This window comes from Xyrauchen texanus, chromosome 30 (genome assembly GCF_025860055.1).
Source record: "Xyrauchen texanus isolate HMW12.3.18 chromosome 30, RBS_HiC_50CHRs, whole genome shotgun sequence".
In the NCBI taxonomy this organism is placed as follows: Eukaryota; Metazoa; Chordata; class Actinopteri; order Cypriniformes; family Catostomidae; genus Xyrauchen; species Xyrauchen texanus.
The window spans coordinates 18,946,954-18,974,010 of NC_068305.1; the positions used below are offsets into that span (position 1 = coordinate 18,946,954).

General features: G+C 37.3%; 1 protein-coding gene across 1 annotated transcript; it reads right to left on the reverse strand.

Annotated features, from left to right (window-relative positions):
* Nucleotides 1–16,608: 16,608 nt before the first annotated feature.
* On the reverse strand, nt 16,609–25,382 carry LOC127623560 (protein phosphatase 1A-like). The gene is made up of 4 exons (XM_052097952.1): nt 25,063–25,382; nt 23,574–24,452; nt 22,850–23,023; nt 16,609–17,211 (listed from the first exon to the last, which is right to left on the reverse strand). The coding sequence occupies exons 2-3, from the start codon at nt 24,435–24,437 to the stop codon at nt 22,880–22,882; spliced, it is 1,008 nt and encodes a 335-aa protein (XP_051953912.1). The 5' UTR covers nt 24,438–24,452; nt 25,063–25,382; the 3' UTR covers nt 16,609–17,211; nt 22,850–22,879.
* Between the last annotated feature and the right edge of the window lie 1,675 nt (nt 25,383–27,057).

Consider the following 27,057-nt stretch of genomic DNA (forward strand, 5'->3'; position numbering starts at 1 on the left):
TTAATTTCTTAACGTTTGGGGTCCCAGAGACCCCAGTTCTGATACCATGTTGATGACCTCAAAAAAGATTTTTTATTTGCCCTTCCTTTTCTTTTAAAAAAGCAAAAGTCGTGGTACAGTGAGTCAATTACAACTGAAGTGAATGGGGGACAATTTTTGGAGTTAAAGGCAGAAATGTAAAGCTGATAATTTTATAAAAGCACTTACATGAATTCTTCTGATAAAACTTGTGTATTATTTGAGCTGTAAAGTTGTTTGAATCATTCCTTGTATGGATGATTTAGGATTGTAGGATTTATAGCATTACGTCGTCATGATAACGAAGTATGAAGTATATTTATATACTTTAAACAAAAAAAGGTTAGTAAGCAATTTGATCACTCTAAAATCAATTAAAACTTTTGAAACTGAATATTTTAATGTTTAAGGACTGGCCCCATTCACTTCCATTGTAAGTGCCTCACTGAAACCAAGATTTGTGAGGGAAGTCGTAATTATTTTATTTTATTTTTCAACATTAAGCTACAAATGTTTCTGATTGAGCTTAACTTATTGAACCCAGAATATTCTTATATTATATTTTTATGGCCTAATCAATAACTGGTAGGCAGATATTATTGTACATTTAACCCTCTTTATCACAAAGTAAATAACCCTATCCCTAAAGGGAATTTGGTTTTTGCCAATTTAGTAGATTTCTGTGCTTCTCCATTCAAATAGATAGACTCTGCACTAAATTGACAAGAAAATAGCAGCAGGGAGGTGTTCAAAATATGGCCTCTGTGACCCAACTAGCCTTAAAGGGACTTTAGGCATCTCCAGCATTTTGTTGTTCTCAATAAGTAATCCTTTAACCCTTCTCTAGCCTGTCAGTGAAGCAGGGCCATGCGGGCAAAGCAGACAATGCCAGGCCAGCTCCAGATGGACCGCAGCTGTGGTTCAGTGGAGCGTGGGCAAACGGCCCTCGTCAGCTGCCTGCATTACAGCTCTGCCGCATTTTACGCAAGCATGAGGAGGGCTCTTAATGGCACCCCGGACTTGGGGAAACTTGGAGCTAGCTCTTTTGCCCAGCAAGCACTGCAGTGACATCAGGCACAGAGTCACAGCGGCAGACACTTCTAAAGAGCCTCCGTCATCTTCAAGATAGTAAGAGTGTGGTTAGAGGCTGCAAGCTGAAAGCGACTGAATAATTTTTACACTGTCACAAGGAGCACTGATGCTCATTGAAAAAAAATGCATCACTTAATATATTAAATTAATACATGACTTTTACATATAGCTAAATAATATTGGCATATGTTCATTTAATAGAGGAAGGGCTCCTCAGCTGAGTCTGATTTCTCTCAAGGCCCCCCAAAAACTAACCATTTCTGGAGTTTTTTTCTTGCCTCAGTTACCTTTGGCTTGCTCACTAGGGGCTTAAAGATATGAAGGCATGATTTCTATAAAACTGCTCGCTGGAGGGCTTCAATAAATGACATTTTCTGTAAATATGCTTTAAAACGATCAAATGTATATTGTGAAAAGCACTATACAAATAAAAATGACTTGACGAAGGTCATGTGTTGCCCTGTCAGCATACAGTGTCTTTTGAGTTTGGAATATTTCATTGAATTTGTTCAATGGATGAGGAGAAAGAAACAAAGAATTGAAGTTGCTTAAATTACTTAATTAAACTGAATGTTTATTTAAATGACTTAATGTCATGTGACTATTATGTGTAATCTGTCATACAGCAGACATAAGCGGTTGATCTGGGAGCATATATTGCTGTCGTCTGTCATGATGTTAAGTGTCTTAACATCTTAAACCCTCTGATAAATGGCATTTAAAAGCCAATTTAACTTATTGATTCAAGGTGTGATGTTACATCCAAACCTAGTCATCCAGCTCTTTTAACAATACATTTGTTTCCAAAGCAGCTTCAAAGAAAATTTTAAACAGAAAAACAGTGTATTAAAAAAACGGTGAACAAGCCAAAGGCAACAGTGGCAAGGAAAATATCTGATGTTATATAAATGAGCAAAAAAGCAAGAAGCAAGACTCAACTGAGGAAGAAAATAAAGCTTGACAGGAAATGTATAATGCAGTCTGTCAAGTGATGAACAATGATTATTTTGTAGCACAACCACTGGCAACTCCTCTCGCCAGAATCTCTGTTACAGTTTTTAATTTATGACAACATAAATTGATCATTGATTGACAAAAGTTTTAATGCACCAAGCAAATCTGGAATATGTAATGGACAGGTGTGTTCCTCTCTCAAAATTCAGCACTCAAAATAGATTGGAAATAAATATATTGTTATTCTGAAGCAAATAAATAAATAATAATAATAATAAAAAATAATAAATCAGGATTTGTTTTTTCCTTTTGTGATTTAATGATTGAATAATGAATCACTAATTGCATCAGAGGGTTAATTAATTACTTAATAATCAGACATGCCATGAAATTTTGAATTTTGCATTTTTATCAGCGATATATTGATGAGTTAGAAAAGTGATAACACCCTAACTTAGTCCCTCAGCGGTTTTCAGTTTGTATGCATGAATCTGCTGCAGAAGTTATAGTGGAAACAATGTGCTTGACTTCATTCAGCCACATGTAAGAAGGGTTATCATCCGGAACAGTAGCTGCTGCTCGCCTACAGTCAAACACTAAACAGAGATATCATGAGTCGAGAAAGCCAAAATGATTGTAAATGATCAAAGTGAAGACCACAGTGCTGTCAGAACACACAGCCCATGTCTCTACTAAGCAAAAACGAGGTCAAATGACAAGAGATATGCACATGGCAATTTAAACAATCAGAGTGAAGCCGCAGTCTCTGGGATGTGGCAGTTGCATAGAAAATTCTTGTAAAATAAATGCATTAGCAGTTTGTTTGGAGGGATACTTTTGAAATGTATTCCACTACAGATTACAGAACACATGCTGTAAAATGTAATTTGTAATGTATTCCATTAGATTTCTCAAGGTCAGTAATGTATTCTAAATACTTTGGATTACTTCTTCAGCACTGGTAGATTTTTTCACATGTTTTGACTATAAAAACTCTGCCAGTACAGTAAGACAAAATACACATGTTAAAAATACATTCTCTGAAAAACCTAAATATCTTATGCAGTGCTGTTTCTAAAACAAGATTAATCAACTGATCTTGTTTTATGGATTTTTAGATATTTTTTACAGGAAAAAAATACAAAAATGATTATCAAGAATATGATTTTTGCCCTAATATAAAAGGTCTTACTAGAAAAAAGAAATTATGATCCTGGTAACATGTGCATGTAAAATGGCTAGAAATAGCATTTACACAAGGTTTATTTCTATTTCTTCTGCTCCAAACTTACTTCTCTGTCTGCTCATATGAATGTAACACTTCATAAGAAAGTGTTTCACTTCTGTTCAAATGTACTTTGGATCACATCATTTATATGTATAAATGTTTTCCATCTGAAAGGCCTAAATATTAAAGGAAACAAATGACAATAAATTGCAAAGTAATCTCTTCAGTAATTAAAATACTTTTGAATGTAACTGTATTTAAAACTAATTACAGATGATTTAAATTGTAATTGTAGTGGAATACAGTTACTTATATTTTGTATTTTAAATATGTAATCCCGTTACTTGTACTTTGTTACTCCCCAACCCTGATTAGCAGAAAAGAGAAATAGGTAACAATTCCCGCCGGCAATGGTTTAACTGTCACAGTATAGAAATAAGCCAGCGAGACATGAATAACCATTCCATACACATGGATATATATTGTACATACATTCTTTAGTGGAGCGAATGTGCAATGCAAGTCAACCAGTCAGCACTGCAAAAAATAAAATAAAAAGGTCATATTTGGGACAAGCCATAACATGTTCATGTAGGAAGAGTTCTGACCTTGGATTAGACCTTGATAGTATTTTAGCTGGAAGCAGGGTTACAGCTCAGTGTGAATCAATAGGCTGTGGACACACAAACACTTAAATGCACATATATATACACTGGCAAAACACACTGCACCATACACACAAAAGCATACACAATCATCCCATCCTCCATTAAAAAATTAAATAATGTATCCCAAGTCTGGAAGTAAACTGCAGGAGAGAGGTCTGACATCAGATCCACGGGCCTCAGGGTGGAGTAGGCTAACTGCTGTGCGGCCGCATTAGTCACACTTATTGGCCTCGGTGAGATAAACAGAGCATGATGATATGGGCTAAATAACACATGCAGCCCCAGCAAGGCCAGAACTCTGCTGATATGGCTGGTTTTGCAGTGCAGGGAAGGATCACCTTCTTCGAGAATAAATGGATTTGATTTAAGTACAAATAAAATAAAGATTTACTTTGATTTCATCTGATGCTAAATTCTTAGTAATGAATGCATGATATCTGAAAGGGATAGTTAATCTAAAATGACTTTAAGAGTGACAGACTGTGTAAAAGAATATTATGGAAAAGAGTCATTAGGCAAAAGACAGTATAAAGGTACAAAAAGTTAATATAAAATTGCTAAGGAGAGTAATGTGTACTGAGCGGCTGCCATTTGAACATTGAGAACCATAAGAAATTGACTTCACTCAAATTATCATGTAAACCCGTTCCCTCAATTGAACTGAATAATGGTGTCTCCAAAACTTGTGTAATTAAGTTCACTTAACTTGTGTTGTTATAGACTGATCTTAACTATTAAGTTAAGGTAACTAGATGCAAGTTGTCTTAACTCAGATGTGCTATTTAAATATGGTTGTTTCTACTTAATAATTTAAGTTGAATTGACTCAAAATTAGATCATATAAATAATACTGCAAAAGAGCCTCTATGAATTCTTAATAACAACTATTTAAATGCCCCCATAAGTTTCCTTTGACCAAGGAAATATAATAGAAAGCAACATTGCCCGCCCACTTATTCAGTCATCTGGGTTCTGGAAGTTCTTAAACGTGTTGTAAGCCATGAACCAAACCAACCAGCTCTAAGGTAAATCATAACATGAATAAACTTTATTTTGAAGCAAAAAAATCTGAAAATCTGACAAGAAGACTAAGGTACAAGGCTGTGTACTTACTGTCTTTCATGAGGGCATGAAACACAACCACATGAAGCATTGCGAATTATATAATTTACAAAAACAAAAGATGGAAATATATTTAACTATTGATTTTAGGTTGTTGATAATAAGAATGCAACAATATATTTTACATTAATTGCAAAATATTCCAATATGTACAAATAGATAAGTGGTTTAAGGGTGAAGGAAGAAGGACTCGATTACATCATTCACAGGGCACCATGGGAGTCACGTTTCGCAGGCTTTGTTTTCCGTGGTCCTTTGATTGGTGAAGCTTTCTCTTCTTGACCATGGATAATGAAGTTGTTTACCAAGTGTTTTCCACTATCACATTTTTTTTTAAACAATGAAATTGAAATAATGCAGACATGTGGCTTCAACGTAAGTTTATACCATCGATGAACAACCTCTTAGATCACAGTGGGTCTGCCCTAAAAGATTATAAGTTATCATTGAAAATCAATTAATGGGATAAATGAATGGGATATTTACTTCCAGAACCAGACTGTTGCACCCTATAAAATAATTTAAGGGATTATGGGTATTCCCCATAACCTCAATTTTGTACTCAATCACTTGAGTTATTAACACTTAAAATTTTCATCTATATATTTGAAAGATAAATAAGACCAATTAACTTATATTTGAGAGGGGTGGCTGGCGAAGTCTCACGGCTCGCCTCTCATGTGGGGTTGTATTGTATGGGAGAGCAAGAATGAGAGGCAATTGAGAGGATCTAGGGTCCAGCTGTGGGGGGTGGCAGGGAGACGTCCCTGACTGCTGCCCCACCACAAGGAAATGTTCTGGGATTAATGGGGCAAAACATCCATGATATGTGGCTCCCAGCTGATGGCCCTGTAACTGGACAACTGAAGGCACCGGTGGAGGTGCAGCAGACAGTAATGCCCAGCAGGTTTAGACATTTACCTGTGCATCTGAGTGATTTATGGGCCCAAAACTTGACATTTCAAGAACTGTTTCATTAAGACAACTTGATTTTTCCAGTAATGACAAAATTAGGGTTTACAGTGTGCATCTTCAGGGAAAGCTGTTGGAATCCCAACTAGCATTTTCCCAAAAAGCATTACAGATTATGAAGGACCTAAGTGGCCTGTGTAGTTTGAATTAACAACAACGGTGTCGAAGTAAACACCAATTATAATGCATTAGCCTCTCTCGCCCACTCTCTTAAACAGCCGTTCAGCATAATGAGAGTGGTAGCCTTAACTAATCGAATTTGTCTCTCCCTCTCAATCCTAATATTACCTCCAGGAAAAAAAACTAAAAACATCATTGTGATTTGTGTGTGTGTGTGTGTAATATACATATATATAATTAATGAATACATTAAAATGTAATTAGTAAATATATTTACTTTATACTTTGTCTCAAAGAACTTTGAAGAAATTGGTTAAACATCATTTATTTGTTAAATGTAAAAATGTTCTGTTTTTTTAATTGTTTTGGCAGATAAAGTTACACATATTTTTTACAGGTATATATTAGATACAAGTATAATCTGCTGCTGTTTTCCATTATTCGTTTTTTACTAATATGATCAAATGGGCAGATTCATTTCATATCAAACGTTATTGGCAAGAGAACATTTCCAATTCATTTTTAGACACTATACATACAGATATAAACATATTAAATGCGGAAGTTTAATTTGCTGTTATTTTCTCTGGCAGCCATTCAGTCTCTACATGTACAGTGCATCCGGAAATTATTCACATCGCTTCACTTTTTCCACATTTTGTTATGTTACAGCCTTATTCCAAAATGGATTAAATTCATTATTTTCCTCAAAATTCTACAAACAATACCCCATAATGACAGCATGAAAGGAGTTTGTTTGAATCTTTGAAAATATATATATATAAAAAATAATTATAAAAAATAAAAACAAACATGTACTTAAGTATTCACAGCCTTTGCCATGACACTCAAAATTGAGCTCAGGTGCATCCTGTTTCCACTGATCATCATTGAGATGTTTCTACAACTTGATTGGAGTCCAACTGTGGTAAATTCAGTTTATTTACATGTCTATATAATGTCCCACAGTTAACTGTGCATGTCAGAGAACAAACCAAGCCATGAAGTCCAAGGAACAGTCTGTAGACATCCGAGACAGGATTGTAGCAAGGCACAGATCTGGGGAGGGTACAGAAAAATGTCTGTAGCATTGAAGGTCCCAATGAGCACAGTGGCCTCCATCATCAGTAAATGGAAGAAGTTTGTAAGCACCAGGACTCTTCCTAGAGCTGGCCGCCTGGCCAAACTGAGCGATCGGGGGAGAAGGGCCTAAGTCAGGGAGGTGACCAAGAACCCGATGGTCACTGTGACAGAGCTCCAGCATTTCTCTGTGGAGAGAGGTGAACCTTCCAGAAGAACAACCATCTCTGCAGCACTCAACCAATCAGGCCTGTATAGTTGAGTGGCCAGATGGAAGCCACTCCTCAGTAAGGTGTGTAAGTAAGTATGGTGCTTGCCAAATGGCACCTGAAGGACTCTCAGACCATGAGAAACAAAATACTTTGGTCTAATGAAACAAAGATTGCAAGCATCATGTCTGGAGGAAACCAGGCACCTCTCATTACCTGGCCAATACCATCCCTACAGTGAAGCATGGTGGTGGCAGCATCATGCTGTGGGGATGTTTTTCAGCGGCAGGAACTGAGAGACTAGTCAGGATCGAGGGAAATATGAATGCAGCAATGTACAGGAGACATCCTTGATGAAAACTGCTCCAGAGTGCTCTGGACCTCAGACTGGGGTGAAGGTTCATCTTCCAACAGGACAACGACCCTAAGCTCACAGCCAAGATAACAAAGGAGTGGCTACGGGACAACTCTGTGAATGTCCTTGAGAGGCCCAACCAGAGCCCAGACTTGAACCCGATTGAACATCTCTGGAGAGATCTCAAAATGGCTGTGCACCGACGCTCCCCATCCAACCTGATGGAGCTTGAGAGGTCCTGCAAAGAAAAATGGGAGAAACTACCCAAAAATAGGTGTGCCAAGCTTGTAGCATCATACTCAAAAAGACTTGAGGCTGTAATTGGTGCCATAGATGCATCAACAAAGTATTGAGCAAAGGCTGTGAATACTTATGTACATGTGTTTTTTTCGTTTTTTATTTTTTATACATTTGCAAAGATTTCAAACAAACTTCTTTCACATTCTCATTATGGGGTATTGTTTGTAGAATTTTGAGGAAAATAATGAATTTAATATATTTTGGAATAAGGCTTTAACATAACAAAATGTGGAAAAAGTGAAGCGCTGTGAACACTTGCTGGATGCACTGTATACCTGCAGCTTGCTGAATGGTCAAGTCATTCTCAGTATCTATGGCACACACTAGGTCTTTCTCATGTGGTTTCACTTTTGAAACTGGTTCAGAAGAAAGCGAGTGAGTGTTTTCGGGCGATGCAAAGAGATACGGCAGCTTGCCTGTATCTCTCGCACGCCTGTTTCACCGCTTGCGAGTGAAGTCTCCATTGTCTGTTCAGCAAAATCCGCTCCTGTGTTTATGTAGAAAAAGGAAATCCAAGGCACTCTTCTTAGGAAAATAAAGAAGCCTTTATTGGACTGGCTATATCATGATAGAAAAAATAATTAAAACATGTGGGGGAAAAGATACAACCCACGCGTAGCGGCACAAACAGCCTTCTTCAGGGTATATTTTCCAAACAAACAATTTCCTCTTTGCTAATTGGAAACACCTGGATGCCAAATAGCCTGCACATACAGAGAAGGTCCACTGGGAGGTGGTTACAACCAAAAAAAAAAAAAAAATCACAGAAAAGGGCTGAAATCTATTTCTTCATTTAAACCAGGATATACTGTGGCCTATAATTCATATATATAAAAAGTTTCTCTCTGTAGAAGTAATTTTAATCGGTCACCACCCCGAATACTCTTTTTAATCGCTTCTAAACCCTCAACCATTAGACCTTCTGGGTTACTATTGTGCACGTTTTGGAAGTGTTTTGCCATAGGGTAATCTAAATTGGCTTTTCTAATGGCATTCTTATGCTCAGATACTCTGTCTTTAAGACGTCTCTTGGTCCGGCCTACATAAAAGCATCCACATATGCATGATAACCTATATACCACAAAAGTGGTATTGCAATTAATGAATGTCTTTATGTCATACTTTTTATCTGTCTTGAAATTAAAAAATTCTTTACACTCTTTCATACTAGAACAATGATTACAAGACCCACATTTGTAAACTCCTTTTAAATGTATGTTAAGCCAGGTGGTCCGTTTTTCGGCAGGAAGATGACTAGATACTAGCCTATCTCAGTAGAGTTGGAGCCCTCTTAAAACTTATTTTTGGAGATGCAGAAAATACTTCTCTAAGAACAGGATCACTCTTAATAAGATTCCAATTTGAATGTATAATTCTTTTTATGGAATTGGCCAAGGAGCTATATTCTGTCACAAAATAGGCCTGATTTTGTAAAGCGGATGGTTTTTTCTTCTTCTGGAATAACTCTAGTCTAGAGATAGCCTGGGCTTTCTTATAAGCATTTTGTATAATCTCTGTATGATAGCCCCTTTCTAAAAATCGGTTGGACAGAATTTTAGCTTGCACTTCATATTCATTATCTGTGTCACAAATCCGTCTAAGACGTTGAAACTGGCCAAAAGGTATATTATTCTTTAGCCAATTTGGATGGAAACTATCTGCTTTTAACATGGTGTTCCTATCTGTTGTTTTATGATATACAGTAGTGTGGAGTTTCCCATCTTTACCAATAGAAATAGTTAGATCTAAGAAGTTAATAGTCGTTTTGGAATGTTCCATACACAATTTTATATTCCTATCATTATTATTCAAGTACTCATAAAATTGTAACAATTCATCAAAAGAACCTCCCCAAATCAAAAGAATATCATCAATATACCTCCCCCACCATTTTATCTTGTCAATATACCTGTGTGGATAGACAAGATCACTCTCCCACAAACCTAAAAAAGGTTAGCATAGTTGGGGGCAAAACATGCACCCATCGCAGTGCCCCGAACTTGGATATACATTTGGTCCTGGAAAAGGAAAACATTGTTCTTAAGTGTCCATTCGGTAAGCTGAACGATGAACTCGGAGGGAGGCAAAGAGTCTATAGGTCTATTGGTCAGGAAATGTTGTAAAGCTTTTAGTCCATCATTGTGAGCAATATTTGTATAAAGAGATTCCACATCCAATGTGACTAAAAAACAGTTATCAGGAACTTTCATATCGCTTAATACCTTCAACACATGAGTGGTATCCTGTATATAGGAAGGAAGCCGCTCCTGTGTTTATTCTGCCTGGGACATGAGTAGCGCTAATGAATAAGCATTTACTGCTCCAAACAATTGGTTTCTGTGCTTGGATGTGCAGTTGAGTCAAGTGTGTACCTCTTGAAAATTTAAATATGCTCAATTTAGCCACAGAAAGTGGGGAAAAACAGTAGTGAATTTTCACCCATTGTACAAATGTGCCTGGATTTGTTCCTGGCAAGCAGCAGATGACCTAACCCCTATAAAGGCACTTTATAAATAAAATAAAGACACTTTCACATGTCAAGGAAAACGTAAAATAAATCGAAGTAGTGACACAGAAAGAGGCATATGGTAACTTATCCTGCAGGAGTCCGCTTTATAGTCGGGGACAAAGGATAGAGGCAGTTTAAGAATGTGAGAATCTCTGGCGCCCTCTAGCCACAGCATATAATGGTGCTGTCTGAAAGTGACTTGTTTCTATATATACAGTAATGCATTTATGAATCAAGATCCAAGTAACTTTATTGGCATGTTAAAAAAGAAGCTTTCATAGCCAAATCATAGCAACATTAAAATTATGTCTATATACTATATATATATATATATGTATGTATATATATATATATATATATATATATATATATATATATACATACACACACACACACACACATATATATATATAAGGGGCACTGCTGTAATAAAATATCAAGGCCTGCTCACATTCTCAAAGGAGGCCACCAGATGTGTTTGTGTGTGAGTTTGTTTGCACCGTTACATGTGCTCTCTTGCTCTCTCTCCCCCACTCAGAGAGCTCCAGGGCAGTGCCAAGTTGAGCTAACCGCCCTGCACTAGGTCGCCATATGGCTGACTAGGAGCTCAGAACTCCAGATAGCACAACGTATCATGCATGAGCGGTCAGTGAAGCTGCTAATGCTGTAATTACACAGGCACGGCCAGGTCAGCTGACCCTCATGGTTGGGAATCCTGATGATCCTCTACTCATTAATGATACTGAAAACAAAAGGGTCCTCAGAAAACAAAACTACACATATATTAACCAAGGGGCCCCATTTATATATTCTAGACAGTAAAATAGGAGTAATTGAAGGTAATCTGGGGCTGGGCATCTTCCAAAGCGACATAAATATGAGTTGAACAGTTACATTGTTTTTCTCGGTTCAGTGAAAAGAGTAGTTTAGATGGTTCTGGGTGATAAAGCATGACAAAAGACACCAGGGAGAGGTGAAAGATCTAAACAATATTTCAGGTACAATTTTACATGCATTTCTGGGGATAGTTGCCATTCTTGTTGACAAACAAAATATTGGACGGACAGACAGGTCAAAATAAATTGATCACTATGATTCCTTTAAATAACTGAGTTGAAGTGTAGAGCTTTACCTTGCAAATATAAGAGGAATGAGAAAATTATTTCAACAATTGTTTACAGACAAATTGTTTCACTTTTTATTGACTATATCACAATTCCAGTGGGTCAGAAGTTTACATACACCAAGTTAACTGTGACCTTAAGCAGCTTGGAAAATTCCAGAACATTATGTCAAGCCTTTAGAAAATTAGCTTCTGATGGATGTGGATGTACTTCAAGGGCTACCTTGATATTCAGTGCCTCTTTGCCTGACATCATCGGAAAATAAAAAGAAGTCTGGTTCAACCTTGGGAGCAATTTCTTAAAATTCCAGCAACTTATTGTGAAGCTTGTGGAAGGGCACCCATAGAGTTTGACCCAAGTTAAACAATTTAAAGGCAATGCTACCAAGTACTAACAAAGTGCATGTAAACTTCTGACCCACTGGGAATGTGATGAAAGAAATAAAAGCTCAAATAAATCATTCTCTCTACAATTATTCTGACATTTCACATTCTTAACGGAGTTTAAATGTTTTTGGCTAAAAGGTATGTAAACTTCTGACTTCAACTGTATATATAGATGCAGTATGATGTTGACAGGAAGATCAAACCATAATTTTGAAAAGGGGAAGAAAAAGCATTTTCTCAATCAATGCATTATGATTTTTTTTAACACTATGTACACTGTCATGTAGTGTTATAAAAGGCTCAATTTTATTCTATATAATATTTTGTGACCAACTCACTAGCATACAAATGGCAGTTTCCTGAGAATGACACATACTGTATATGTGTGGGTGTGTTGGCGTTATTAACATTTTAAGTATTATGCATTGTCTTGAAAAGAATAATCAATAATGAATAAGAAAATTTAGAAACAAGCCATATAAATTAATGTCAAACAGCTTGAGCTGTGAGGATTCTTGTAAAAAAACAAAAACGATGTAAATGATTACATTATTATTTTATGATCCATCACTCCTTAATGATCCACAGCTGATTGACTGATGCTTGCTCCTCAGCATCTCATTGTGTTTCTGTTTACTCTGTTATTCTAAACAAACTGCCAAACCAGGGCCAAAGCATGCCAAAACAATCTTTGGTCTGAATTTCTGGCCATGCCAAATAGAGCTGATTACTGTAGTTTAGGCAGTGCACCTACCGTTAATTAAAAACATTTTAAACACTCACTCACTCTCTCTCTCACTCTCTCTCTCTCTCTCTCTCTCTCTCTCTCTCGCTCACACACTCACTCACTCACTCACACATTTGGACACCTAGTGAGGACATCTCATAGACTTCCATTGATTTCATAGCAGGCTAAAGATATATTCTATCCCTTAACCTGTGCATACAGTATATGTAGATTTAAAGCTAAACATGATTTGCCTGATTTATGAGCTTTTTTTTGTTTTTACTAGTGAGGACCACCTAAAATGTCCTCACTAGGGGTTTTCTAACAGTTTCACTATATAATGAGGACATTTTCAAAAATTTGGCATGCACATATATAGCCACGCACTCATATGTATAGCCACATGCACGCGGCTATCCATTCTATCCACTGACCCTAAACCTCACCCTCTCGAAAAACTTTCTACATTTTTACATTTCCAAAAAACATAGATTAGTATGTTTTTTAAATAATTTGAATTATGGGGACAATAGAAATTTCCTCAAACCACATTTATTGCATAAATCCCTTGTAATTACCAGTTTGTAACCTAAATACATCTCCTCGTAAACCACCCAAACACAAATAATTCCTATACTTTTCCATATTTACTTGTACAAGCTAGTCTTAAAAGCTTAATTTCAGTTACTGTTAGTGGCTGGTAGTACATTTTAAAATTATTTGTAAAATTGTCTGTATGACAGTTTTACAGTGGTGTGATCAGTATATGATTCATTCAGGGAATGATTATGGTCATTTCTAGGCAATTTTTCATTTATACACAAATTTTATTTTACTGTAACTACAGCTCACAACATAGAAACCTTTAACAGAGTTGCATGTTGATCATAGATAACTGCTTTAACAAAAATTCATAAAAGTATCTATACAAAAAGATCCAGTCCTTATTTTGTAATGTATACAGGGGTAAGCCTCAAATGGTGGTGTCATCACTGGCGCACATTCAAAGCAAAACTGATTCTATTTTTATGTTCTCTGTGCCAGGGCCCCTTTCTTTGATCCTTAAAGCAAAGGGTCAGCAAACAGATGCAGTATGATTCCTATGACACTCTGAACTGACCACCACTCAAAACTTCAGCAGAATTCACATCAATGACAGCAAAGAGGCAGTCAATATTACAAGCTCAGTTACTGTCAATATAAATATAACTGAAAAAAATAAATGAGTAGAATGAGTTCTTTTATAGTGTAGAAACAGATGCAATAAAGAGCATTTGACACTTTTTGTGAATAATGGATAATGAGATTCAACCAAAATGGTCATGCAATATGAACATCCTGAAACAAAGCAGCTAAATCCTGTGCACGTGGATATTTCAGTAATCGGCGTCACACTGCAGTGAGCTTGCACTCTTTTGCGACATTAATGGGTTGGGTAGTAAATTAATATCAAATGTAATAGTTACAAAACTATCTAAAGTGATAGTTCACCGCAAAATTAAAATGCTGTCATCGTTTACTCACCCTCATATTGTTCGAAATGTGTATAACTTCCTTTCTTCCATGAACACAAAAGATGTTAGCCGCAGTCGCCATTCACTTTCATTGCAAAGCAAAATTATGCAATGGAAGTATGTGATGATTGATGCTAGTATTCTGACTGTAATCGAAAAACATGAGGTTGAGTAAATGATAACAGAATTTTCATTTCTGGGTGAACTATCCCTTTAAGAGACAACTTGTTCAACAGATGAGAAAGGGAGAAATGGTCAAGTCGTCACCCCTTGATATGTCCATATTTACATGGAATTCCATTGTTCTTTTAGTAAACCTAATGTGATGAATCTGAACAATGGGGACAAGGTGAAATTGGCCTTGATTGAACAATCTGAACATGTCCAGACTATTCAGAGTGGTATAAGCATCATTTGTAATGGTGCACAGCACCTCTACGGGTACTAAACTACAAATTCACAAAGACAAAAGAGAGCTTGTTACAAGTTCAACACATACAGCTTCCATCTCACCAGTGTATATATTTTGTACATACAGCCTATTGACAGCTCTTTGGCTATTATTTCCCTCCAAGCTGAAGTGTGTAGTTTCTTCTAAACTAGTGCCACTAAACGAAATGACAAAAAAGAAACTGTTTACAAACATCCTTCTGAATAAGACCGCCATTTGTCATTGATCGAACAAATAGATAACTCCACCCAAAACTCATGCCATCGGTCGAGTCAATGTTGTCGTGTTGGGCTGGACGGGCCACTCAAAACAATCAAAGGAATTTTATAGGGCCACAGGGAAAGTGTTTACAGTTTCCAAGGATATTCATCTACGGATGGCTTACTTATAGTTGTCACTGAATATAAGAGACTGGGATAAGAGATATTTAATATTAACACATCTAGTAAAAGGGAATTATGGAAAATGTCTGTCTACTCAGATTACTCTGATTTTATACATTTTAACCAACAATTTCATCAAGAGGGGGGCTGGCATCAGTTCAAAATCAACAATTTACATTATGTGGCAACTATTTAGAAGTGAAGAAATAAGTATGTACTGAGGGAGCGAGAGATTCAACCTAATAGTGTTTTCTTATTTTTACCCTGTCCCTTTCTTTTATTTTCTCGCAAATGTTCTATTCTTCTCTATTACTATTTCCAAAGTTTCATCGTTCAACAAATGTAATTTTTGCATTTTTCATTTCAGTACTTCTAGTGCTGTACAGGCTTTGGCAATACTGTCAATGTTAAACCTCATGTCAATAACGCTTTGTTGACTCTGATAGAAGAGAGCAGAAAGATAAAAGGCTAATATCCAGTAAGAGAAAATATCTTTGCAGTGTGTAGGTTCAGGTTGTCACACAATAAACATATGGTACAGTTAACTAAGAAGTGCCACACAAAACACACAACAAGAGCCAGTATCTTATATGTAAATAGATTTAACAAAAATATGACTAGAGAGAGAAAAGACATACTGAAGAGTACAGTAATGGTGGGCAATGTATGAGTCACTGCTTAATCATGGAAGGAAGACTTTATTGGTTGTCCTCTCTGACTCATTCCCATTTGCTTTACACTGAATAAAGGATGCTTTTCGTTCAGATTTTGTTGGTCTTTAATTATATGATTTTGACTGGGAGTGACAGACCATTGCAAGAATGTCCCTCAGCCTAGATTCCCATCTCTAAAGTCTTCATTAAAAGCAATATTTAAGGCAAATTCACAGAAAAGCTGGTTACAATTATTTAATTTTCCCTGCAGCAAATCAAAAATGTCATTAAACATCTTAACACTAAAAAGGCTTTTGTATCCTGGAGGATACAAACATTTAAGAGGCTGGGGAGAGGAGCAACGAGTCAGTCAATTTTTTGTGGAAAATATTGAAAAGGGGGTCCTTAAAAATACGGAGGACATGTGACTTTGTATACACTCTGGCATCATTTCACATCGATTTTTATCTAGATGTAACAAGGCAGCATTTCATTTTTTTTTTTGGAGAAGGCAGCTGACCTTGATGCAAGCATTCCAGTCTTTTCAGTGTTATTGTTGTGATTTCTGCAAGATGGAAAATTTTAAATAAAAGCAACACTTTAGAAAAAACAAACAAACAAAAACATGGAAATGTATTATGTGGGTCCTAATGTGCTGGAAAATTGCAATTAATACATTTACCTTTATATTCTTGCCCTTTTTAGGGCTAAATAATAAAAAAAAAAAGCTCACAAATTTGGTGTTTCCGTAAATAATTTTATTTGAATAATCTTTGACAGCCCAGAATGACAAGATCACAGTTTGTCTACATTGCTAATACCCGGGTGCTAATGTACAAAAATAAAAACTAAAGAAAGAAAATACTAGGTGCTCACCCTTTAATATTGAAATACTTTTCTATGAAATAGTATTTGAAAAATCTTTCAAAACGAGCTTTATAAAACAGTAACCTTCTGAGAGGTAAAATTGAACAGATACAGTCTGCTGGGATAAGAAAGGACCAATCATAGATTGTAACCATTACACATTATCAACCTTAGACCAATCCACTCTGATAGAACAGTGAAAAACATTTAACATGTGTAGAAATATGTACTTTGTGTAGATGAACCCAAGCCATCATGAAACTTTAACTCACATAACTTTCAGTTCACATGGACTAGATAACTCACAAATAACAATAAATACAAGCAAAAAGGAATACAAGCTTTTTCTTGCATTAGTAGTGCTTATTTGGCTAAATAAAATGGAATGCATTGACAGTTTCATTCAAGAGGTAAAATACTATTAAGACAATAAATAATTCAAATAAATATAGTGTCCTCTGTTGCTTGTCAGTTTGGACCTGAGAGGTAAAGACAAAAATTAGACAAAGGGACCAACTGCACAGCACAATTATTCAACAATATCGGGGCTCCATATGCCCTAGATTCATACTCCAGAAGATACATTTTGAAGTTATCCTATGTGTTATAAAGGCCTACTTTATTTGTACTTTGTTGCTTCACTGAAAACATAATAAGTTATGACTTGGTTGAAGGACAGATTAGATGGCATATTCTTTATTCTAACTCTAAAGAGGAGAGCATGTCCCAATTTGGTGGTGCTACAGTGTTTCCAGGCAACTGCACAATTGCCTAGAAATCAAGGCAACCTGTACAATAGTTTATGGCCCTGATAATTTCTGCCTTGTTTTTAACGAAGTCAAGACTTCCACCCCATGTTTGACTAATTGGGTGTTCGAGTTGGGCTTTTTTAGGTGAACAGCTTAAAATCAATTTTCTCGCCTAATGCACAAGCGAAATGCATCGGGCAAAATGATGCGTAAAATCGTGCATGTGTGGAATAATGTTTATACCATTTAAAGAATGACTATGTGAAACAAACAAACAAACAAAACACACCTAAAATGTCTTAAGTTACATTGAATGCTACAACTGGCCATAGATTTACAATCATAAGCACAATTAAAGGCTCTCCCAGAAAGACAAACAAATCACATGTTATGTCTTGTCAAAGCATACATATCGGTTATGGAAGAAAATAATTAAGGCCAAGTTAACACAGTGGATTATCTTATGTTGTTTCAAGCTAAATGTGTCAAATAGTGAAGAGAAGGGACTAAACAGCAAACCGACCAAAATGTCAACCATAATTTATATGGTACTGGAGTGACCTACAATCATTTTAATCTCAAGAATTCTCTCTTAGAACAGGCACACAATGTTTATTGTTTGTTTGTTTTTTCTTCTTCGGCTAAACACATCTTAAAGCTAAAATATATTGTATGCAAAAATACACAAAGACATGCTAAGAAATTGTACAAGCTTTCGATTGAATGGGCAAATGTAGATAAATAAAAAGACCCCTCCCACTCTTACAATAAAGGCAAATGTATCAGTTTCTATTCTTGCATTACAAATTAAATCAAAGGGGCACACGGATGAGAAAATTGAGGAATGTGAAAAAAATAAAATAATAATCTATGCAACGCTTTTTATGATCTTAAAGATGGAAGGATAAAACAAAGGCTTTGCTAAATCTTGTCAGGTTTTTACCAACCCAGTCGCTTGACAAAGCATAATTAGTATGAGATGGCAAATGTATAGAGTTGGCTTGTACAAAAACATACAGCTTTTACTCCAACAGAAGAAAACAAAAAACAACAAATTAACTGTTGCTAAAACAAAGATTAACCCCTAAACCAAAGTTAAAGATGGCATGAAACGGAAATTATGCTTATTGAACAAAAAACTGTTGGGTGGGGAATTGATTTTATCTATCGGTTGTTGATTGGATTGTGAAAAGTGGCCGTTGCATACCGTAATGGAGGTAGACCTAAATGCAAATTTGAAGTCGACACACAGGGGGCTTTTCATTTCTTAAATTGGGCATACTCGTTTCCTTGCTCCTCCGTGCTCCAGCCCGTGACCCGGAAACCGCTCAAAGTCATACCAATTCTCTAAATCAGGGGTGGGGAACGTCAGGCCTCAGGGCCGTATAAAGCACACGAGACCATTTTACCCAGTCCGTGAGGCCATTTGAGATATAATTTGAAAAGCCAAAAAATGGCCTCGATTCAATTAACTGGAAAAATATATATTATTTAACTAATGATTAAAAATCATTTTAAATGACGATGCAAAATATTGTAGACCTTTGTGTTTTTTTTTTCTTGGTTCGCAAGCAAGTAACTGAATGTAAACGTTAATTTCAACCCACAATCAGATTGTATGGCCCGCAGATAATTTTGTAAATAATGGAATGGCCCTAATTGGGTAAAAGGTTCCACAACTCTGCTCTAAATGCACCATGAGGAGGTGACTATAGATGACGGAGGAAGCTTCCTGAGGTCGCTTGAGCGAAGAAGCATCCTATATGGAGACTTGGAAGGCGAGGTTAAAACTGACTAAAACTGCCTAAGCTGCAGCATGACCTTGCACACGTCAGCAAAGAAAAGTCAGTCATATCACCACTGGAGACAGTTATGACATTTTGATTAAAGTTTACGAGGTCAAAAAATATACAGGTGAAACTCGAAAAATTAGAATATCGTGCAAAAGTTCATTAATTTCAGTAATTCAACTTAAAAGGTGAAACTAATATATTATATAGACTCATTACAAGCAAAGTAAGATATTTCAAGCCTTTATTTGATATAATTTTGATGATTATGGCTTACAGCTTATGAAAACCCAAATTCAGAATCTCAGAAAATTAGAATATTGTGAAAAGGTTCAGTATTGTAGGCTCAAAGTGTCACACTCTAATCAGCTAAACACCTGCAAAGGGTTCCTGAGCCTTTAAATGGTCTCTCAGTCTGGTTCAGTTGAATTCACAATCATGGGGAAGACTGCTGACCTGACAGTTGTGCAGAAAACCATCATTGACACCCTCCACAAGGAGGGAAAGCCTCAAAAGGTAATTGCAAAAGAAGTTGGATGTTCTCAAAGTGCTGTATCAAAGCACATTAATAGAAAGTTAAGTGGAAGGGAAAAGTGTGGAAGAAAAAGGTGCACAAGCAGCAGGGATGACCGTAGCCTGGAGAGGATTGTCAGGAAAAGGCCATTCAAATGTGTGGGGAGCTTCACAAGGAGTGGACTGAGGCTGGAGTTACTGCATCAAGAGCCACCACACACAGGCGGGTCCTGGACATGGGCTTCAAATGTCAGACGTCTTACCTGGGCTAAAGAAAAAAAGAACTGGTCTGTTGCTCAGTGGTCCAAAGTCCTCTTTTCTGATGAGAGCAAATTTTGCTTCTCATTTGGAAACCAAGGTCCCAGAGTCTGGAGGAAGAATGGAGAGGCACACAATCCAAGATGCTTGAAGTCCGGTGTGAAGTTTCCACAGTCTGTGTTGGTTTGGGGAGCCATGTCATCGGCTGGTGTTGGTCCACTGTGCTTTATTAAGTCCAGAGTCAACGCAGCCGTCTACCGGGACATTTTAGAGCACGTCATGCTTCCTTCAGCAGACAAGCTTTATGGAGATGCTGACTTCATTTTCCAGCAGGACTTGGCACCTGCCCACACTGCCAAAAGTACCAAAACCTGGTTCAATGACCATGGTATTACTGTGCTTGATTGGCCAGCAAACTCGCCTGACCTGAACCCCATAGAGAATCTATGGGGCATTGCTAAGAGAAAGATGAGAGACATGAGACCAAACAATGCAGAAGAGCTGAAGGCCGCTATTGAAGCATCTTGGTCTTCCATAACACCTCAGCAGTGCCACAGGCTGATAGCATCCATGCCACGCCGCATTGAGGCAGTAATTAATGTAAAAGGGGCCCAAACCAAGTACTGAGTACATATGCATGATAATACTTTTCAGAGGGCCGACATTTCTGTATTTAAAATCCTTTTTTTATTGATTTCATGTAATATTCAAATTTTCTGAGATTCTGAATTTGGGGTTTTCATAAGCTGTAAGCCATAATCATCAAAATTATATCAAATAAAGGCTTGAAATATCTTACTTTGCTTGTAATGAGTCTATATAATATATTAGTTTCACCTTTTAAGTTGAATTACTGAAATTAATGAACTTTTGCACGATATTCTAATTTTTCGAGTTTCACCTGTATAAATACATAATTAAAATGTATTTTAAATCGGATAAAACAGGAAATATGCATGGATGAATCGTTTACAATAAGACAAACAACATGCATCAAAATAAATAGGGTCAATTTTGATTTCATGCTGACTTTAAATGTAACCAGTTCAATCACTTATCCAAACCCTAAACAATAACTTTAAAAGGAAAATAACTTTTGTATACCACAAAATAAAGAAACGAGGCAAGCGTGTTTGATTAATGACATATATTAGTCAGTCACAAAAATATTACTAATCAGTAATTTTTGCATCAATAAATATTGAATGATTAACCAAATCTGTTCCCTGATGTTCTCTTTCCTCAAATAAATTGTTGGATTAAAGCATCGCTAAAATTTGATTCCATTTTTTTGATTGGTTGGTTTCTATGGGAATAAAAGTCATACAAGCCAAGATGTACAATATTTTACCATTTCGACAGCTCATACAAATTATGTTGGGTTAAAGAAACATAACATGAGGTGCAATGTACCATCAATGTTACATCATTGTAGTGACAAACTTCTAAATCTCATAACAACTTCTGACTGATTGAATCCCACTCTGTGCCAATACTTTCCTATATTGTGATTTTTTTCCCTCTATAGTTAAATAGACAAACCAAAGGATTGACAAAATGTCAGTTTGAGGCAACAAGTAGTAAACAACTCTGAGAGCATTGTAAAACATCAACACAATCTTTCAAAATACTGTGTTCAGTTCAGGCCAAAGCTATTCCGCAGGGGTTAGAAATGTATATTGTACAAATTATTCACAAAGTATAAAACTTTTATCGGACTAACTTAGATAACAAGTTATCTCTAATTAAGAATTATCCCTATTTTTTTCTAAACTTAGCTAACATGCAGAAGGTGTACACAACTTATCGTGCTAGCAGTACGGTGCATGCTTGTGTAACAAGTCTCCAAAGGATTTAATTTTACTCTTCCAAGCAGTTGGGGTGGGTGCAAATTCTAACCTATCAATTGTAATCAGGGTAGTCACTGTAAATTAGGACTAAGGCAACATTAGTCCATTTACAGTTACAGAACAGGAATCATGCAGAATAAATTCATCATGGCAACAGCTACTGCTGTAGACACGAAACTGCTCCATCAGGTCATTTACAGTAAACGGAGTGTCAGCTACAATTTCAGGTAATCAGCAGTGGAGGCCTGACATTCATATTAATTTTTAATGACTGCAACATTTAAGAAAGGTGCAAATGAAACAGGTATCAGACTTAACGCATGCTTGTACCAGTGGATGAATATTTCAGCTATTTCAACTATCGGAAGGTGAGGACAAACTGACACAAACAGAATGCTACACTACCCTTGTATCAATTCTGTTTGAACACGAACATTTTGTATTATAACTGAGATCTCAAATTTGGTCTCTCTCTCTTTATTAATAGAAGATGCCTATTAGCATAGCAGCTTTAAATGAAAAGGTGCGGAACCATGTGTTACGTTTCTGGCATTCCATTGTCCTAAATTACAATTTAGCACCACTCACCATAACTTAGTAGCTACAGTAATAATATGTCAATATTATGTATAGTAAAGCACTAGAGCACAGGATTCTTGGATGCACTAAAAATAAAACCTCTGTTAAAGCTGCAGACTTCATCTAAATTGTGTATGTGTTTTTTCTATAATAGCACTATTAATCAAAGGCCTCTAACTATCACACTGTGGCATTTCTTCAGGCTCTGAAAAATTAATCACGAATAGTCTGATCTGTGATAATACAGTACCAGCGAGTCTTTCCTCTCCAATATGGGGATTCGTTAATTGGAAATTTTAAGTTAACTGTAACATATACTTGTTTGGCAAGTGTAAACTGCCATCTAACAAACTCACGTAATTAAGTAAGAATTCTCACCTTCTCTATCTCCCTCTTTTATTTGGACTTTTATTTATTCGCCTTTTTACACAATCCACCTTCTCTGTTCTGCAGGTACTTATCTAGCTCCTCCTCTCTCTTCACTGCTTCTGGGTTGATTTTCGGGGCACCAGGAAAACACACCAGCACCACACTCATGTTGTCACGACTACCCTGTAGAAAGAGAAAGACAGCAGTGAAAGTGCAAGTGAGTGTGAAAGACAAAGAGGCACTGTAAGAATAAAAATATAATCCAAAGCCTTCTAAAATCAATATAAAGGTGCATGATGGGGGAAAACAAATGACATTCTTATGTCATGCACTTTTAATAACCTTCTCAAGCAGCTTGAAGGAATCATTTACCCAAAAATAATAATTCTTTCATCATTTACTCACCCTTATCCTGTGTCAAAACCATATGACTTTCTTCTGCGAAATACAAACAAAAATACTTTGATGGTGATATGTGGTGTTTTTGTCCTTACAATGACCTTTATGTATTTTTGGCTCTTGAAAGTGTTGGACCCCATTGGCAATATAGGAACAAAACACCTCATATCTCAATCAAAATATCTTCGTTTTTGTTCTGCATAGGAAAGGCATACGAGTTTGATTCAGCATAAGGGTGAGTAGGCCCTAAATGATAAAAGAATGATCATTTGGGTGAACTGCTCCTTCAAGAGCAATCTCCAAGGCCAAACATGGCTTATCTGACAGACCTTACCTTATACAAACAAGTGTCGACGATCTCATTACATACTCGCTCTAGGTCATCTGTCACCTCCAAACGTGCACGCACAAAATCACAAAGTTCTTCATTTGCCATGACGTCCCATATGCCATCGCAGGCCAGCACCACAAATTCATCATCAGCCTCTGAGCGTTCAATCTCATACACTTCTGGTTCTGGGGACACTAGCTGCTCAGTGGGACCTTTCCCATGCACACACTTATAGTCGAAGTCACCTAGAGCACGGGAGACAGCAAGAGAGCCGTTGACCCGCTGGATCATAACCGAACCACCTGCATTCTGGATCCGCTCCTTTTCCAGAGGGTTACTGGGTTTGTGGTCCTGGGTGAAAAAGTGAACACGTCCCTTGCGGCTCAGCAAGGCCCTGGAGTCACCACAGTTGATGAAATAGAAATGATGAGGGGAGATCATGACACCCACCGCAGTGGATCCGCTGCGGTCAGCCCCGTGCTTGCGTTCCGACATGGCCCGCATGTGCTCGTCGATCTGCAGAAAGCCTGTGCGGATTCCACATTTCACATTCTCCACAGAGGGCTCAGAATCTCCCAAATCTGCACCTGCGACTGCCGTGCAGCCTCCCCTGAAGTCCGGGTTGCTGGTGATGTGTTCCAGCAGATGCTCACAACAATATCTAGCAACCTGCGAGCCTGCATGCCCATCGTAGACGGCAAAAAAGGACCAAAGGCTGAGGCCGTGAGGCAGGCCTATTACAGCGGTGTGTGCGTCCTCCATCTCCACACGCCATCCCTGCATGCTGCCGAGTCCAAAGTGCAGGCCATTCCCCTCCCCATGAGCATTGTGCTTCTCCATCTTTGGCTTGTCTAAGAATGCACCCATTCTTCGTATTTTGCTCTATCGCCAACATGACCGGAAGACAGAGTGAGAAAGAGGTGGTTATTCAGAAAGGCGTTTCATGCTGACACAGCTGACTACCTCAGTTACACTTCTCTGACAAAACTACACATTCATGCATGTGATGGATATGGCATGTTGATTTATTTGACTATAAGCCACAGTTGCAGGAAGCTCTTACAAGTATCCAGTAGCAAGTCAACTGAATTTAGGAAAAACTGGATGTGCTACTTTTATCACATCACTGCAGAATAGATGATAGAGCTCTGTTTGTATAGATTTCCTTATATTTGACAAACATACAATAGACATCTCATACCATTTCAAAACTAATATTAAACCTGCACTGACGTTAAACTGGGCATTAACAGTATGTGCCACAAAATCCCTTCCAAGTCAAAGTTATTTGCCTACAATCGGTTTTAATCTAGTTTGCTGCTTCGTTTAAAAATCATAGTCGAAATAAACAGATCAGGATGACGTTAAAGCAACTGTGATGTGTTTACTGATAACTGCCCTGATTAGCAAATGCAAGTTGACATAGATAGCAAACAGAGGCCAACTCTCTCAATCTTTTATTATATGCCAGTGTCATATTATCATCACTTACCCAGCTTCTTAGTGTTCTTTGCCGAATGAAAACACGCCGAAGTACAAAAGCCGCGGATAGCAGCCTTGGTATCAGTAAGCTGGGCCAGATCTGACAGCCTCAACACATCAATGGATGCTAGCCAATTAGCCAGCTAACTAACAACAAAACGGCCCAAAACGGTCTACTGTATGCTTATCATGAAAATAAAACTAAAACTAAAATAATAATAATAAACCTATGCATTGCTCGAGAAGTATCATATGAGCCTGTTAAGGCAGTCCGCAGCTGGGCGGTGTGTCATTTCTGGCTCCGGTGTGTGTGTTTTTGTTTTTCCGAAGGAGGGGGGCCCGAGCCTCGCGCTCAGAAAGTCTCTCTACGCGCGGATGGGCTTGTTTGGGACCCGGATTGTGCGGCGGATAGTGCGCGTTCCGTTCTCACAATTACATCATCAGTGCCACGCAAGTGAGGGGCTGGAAATAGACTGGATTTTCACTGATTGTAGCACATTTAATAAATCACAACACAGCATGTTAATATCTGTAATGAGCTGTTAAATAGTTCACCCAAAAATGAAAATTCCCTCATCGTCTACTCACCCTCGTGCCATCCCAGATGTGTGAACTCTTTCTTCTTCAGAACACAAATTAAGATTTTTAGAACAATATCTTAGCTCTGTAGGTCCAAACAATGCAAGTGAATGGTGACCAAAACTTTGAAGCTCTAAAAAGCACATAAAAGTGTCATAAAAATAATCCATAAAACTCCAGTGTTTTAACCCATGTCTTGTGAGACAATTAAGTCGATTTAGGATGAGAACACACCCAAATATAACTCCTTTTCCACTATAAATCTTGACATCAGCAGTGTCCTTGGGAATTATGATTTCAAGCTTGATTATACTTCCTAGCGCCATTTAATGAAATCACAATCATACCTAAAGACTATAATGGCAAGATGTACAATGATAAAAGATTTAAAAAACAGTTCTCACCCAAAACCCATTGGATCGTTTCTGAAGACATGTAGCCTATTAAACCACTTGAGTCCTGGATTAATTTTAGGCTACCTTTATGTACTTTTAGGAGCTTCAAAAGTTTTGTTCACCTTTTACTTGTATTGTTTGGACGTACAGTGCTGAGATATTCATCTAAAAATCTTTTTTGTGTTCTGTAGAAAAAATGGGCATGGGATGGCATGAGTAGGCTAAATGATGAGGGAATTTTCATTTTTGGGTGAACTGTTCCTTTAATTGCATTGCAGAGAGAGAGAGCGCGCAATAGAAAATGTAATGTTTTAGGGTAGCCAAGATTATTATGTTATTTATGGCCACCCATGAGCAAAAATAGGATTCCAGAATGTATAGTGTCCGTAGGCACATTAATCAGTATTAAAATCCATCGGCTTTGGGCATAGAAATATCGCTATGCTTTTGTGTCATCGTAGGTAAAAGGCATCACTTTAATGCTAATGATTAGAGGTAAATAATTCATCTGTGGCTGGGAGTCCAAATTAAAAGCAACTTACATTAAAGATATGCTGTCTGCGGGTGGCTTAAGTGCGTAGCTCATAATGCGGTGTGCACTTAGGATAAGTAGCTTCTTGCTCTAAACACCAAATGCATTTGGCCTGGATGAGGGAACCTCCAGCTAGATTTCCACTGTGCTTCATAATTGAACTGTTTCTAACATATCAAAACAAATAAGACCCTAGTTACTGACAGCCTCTTCTTGATTCTCCTACTATTTGAAGCATGTAAAAAAATGAAATGTACAGTATGAATGTTATGTACAGTGCAGAATGGCAGCATGATGTTTATTTGAATGAGCATGAAAGATGGAGGAAGGGATCAATGCACACTAACCACTGAATTGTTAGATTCCTTGCCAGATTGCCACAGGTGAGGTCTGTAAAGTGTCAAGAACAAAGTGCCACAACAATGGTGCCCTTTATCTAAACCCCAGTCAGTGTATTTGGACTGTTGTCTAAAACAATAACAACATGAGCTACAAAGAA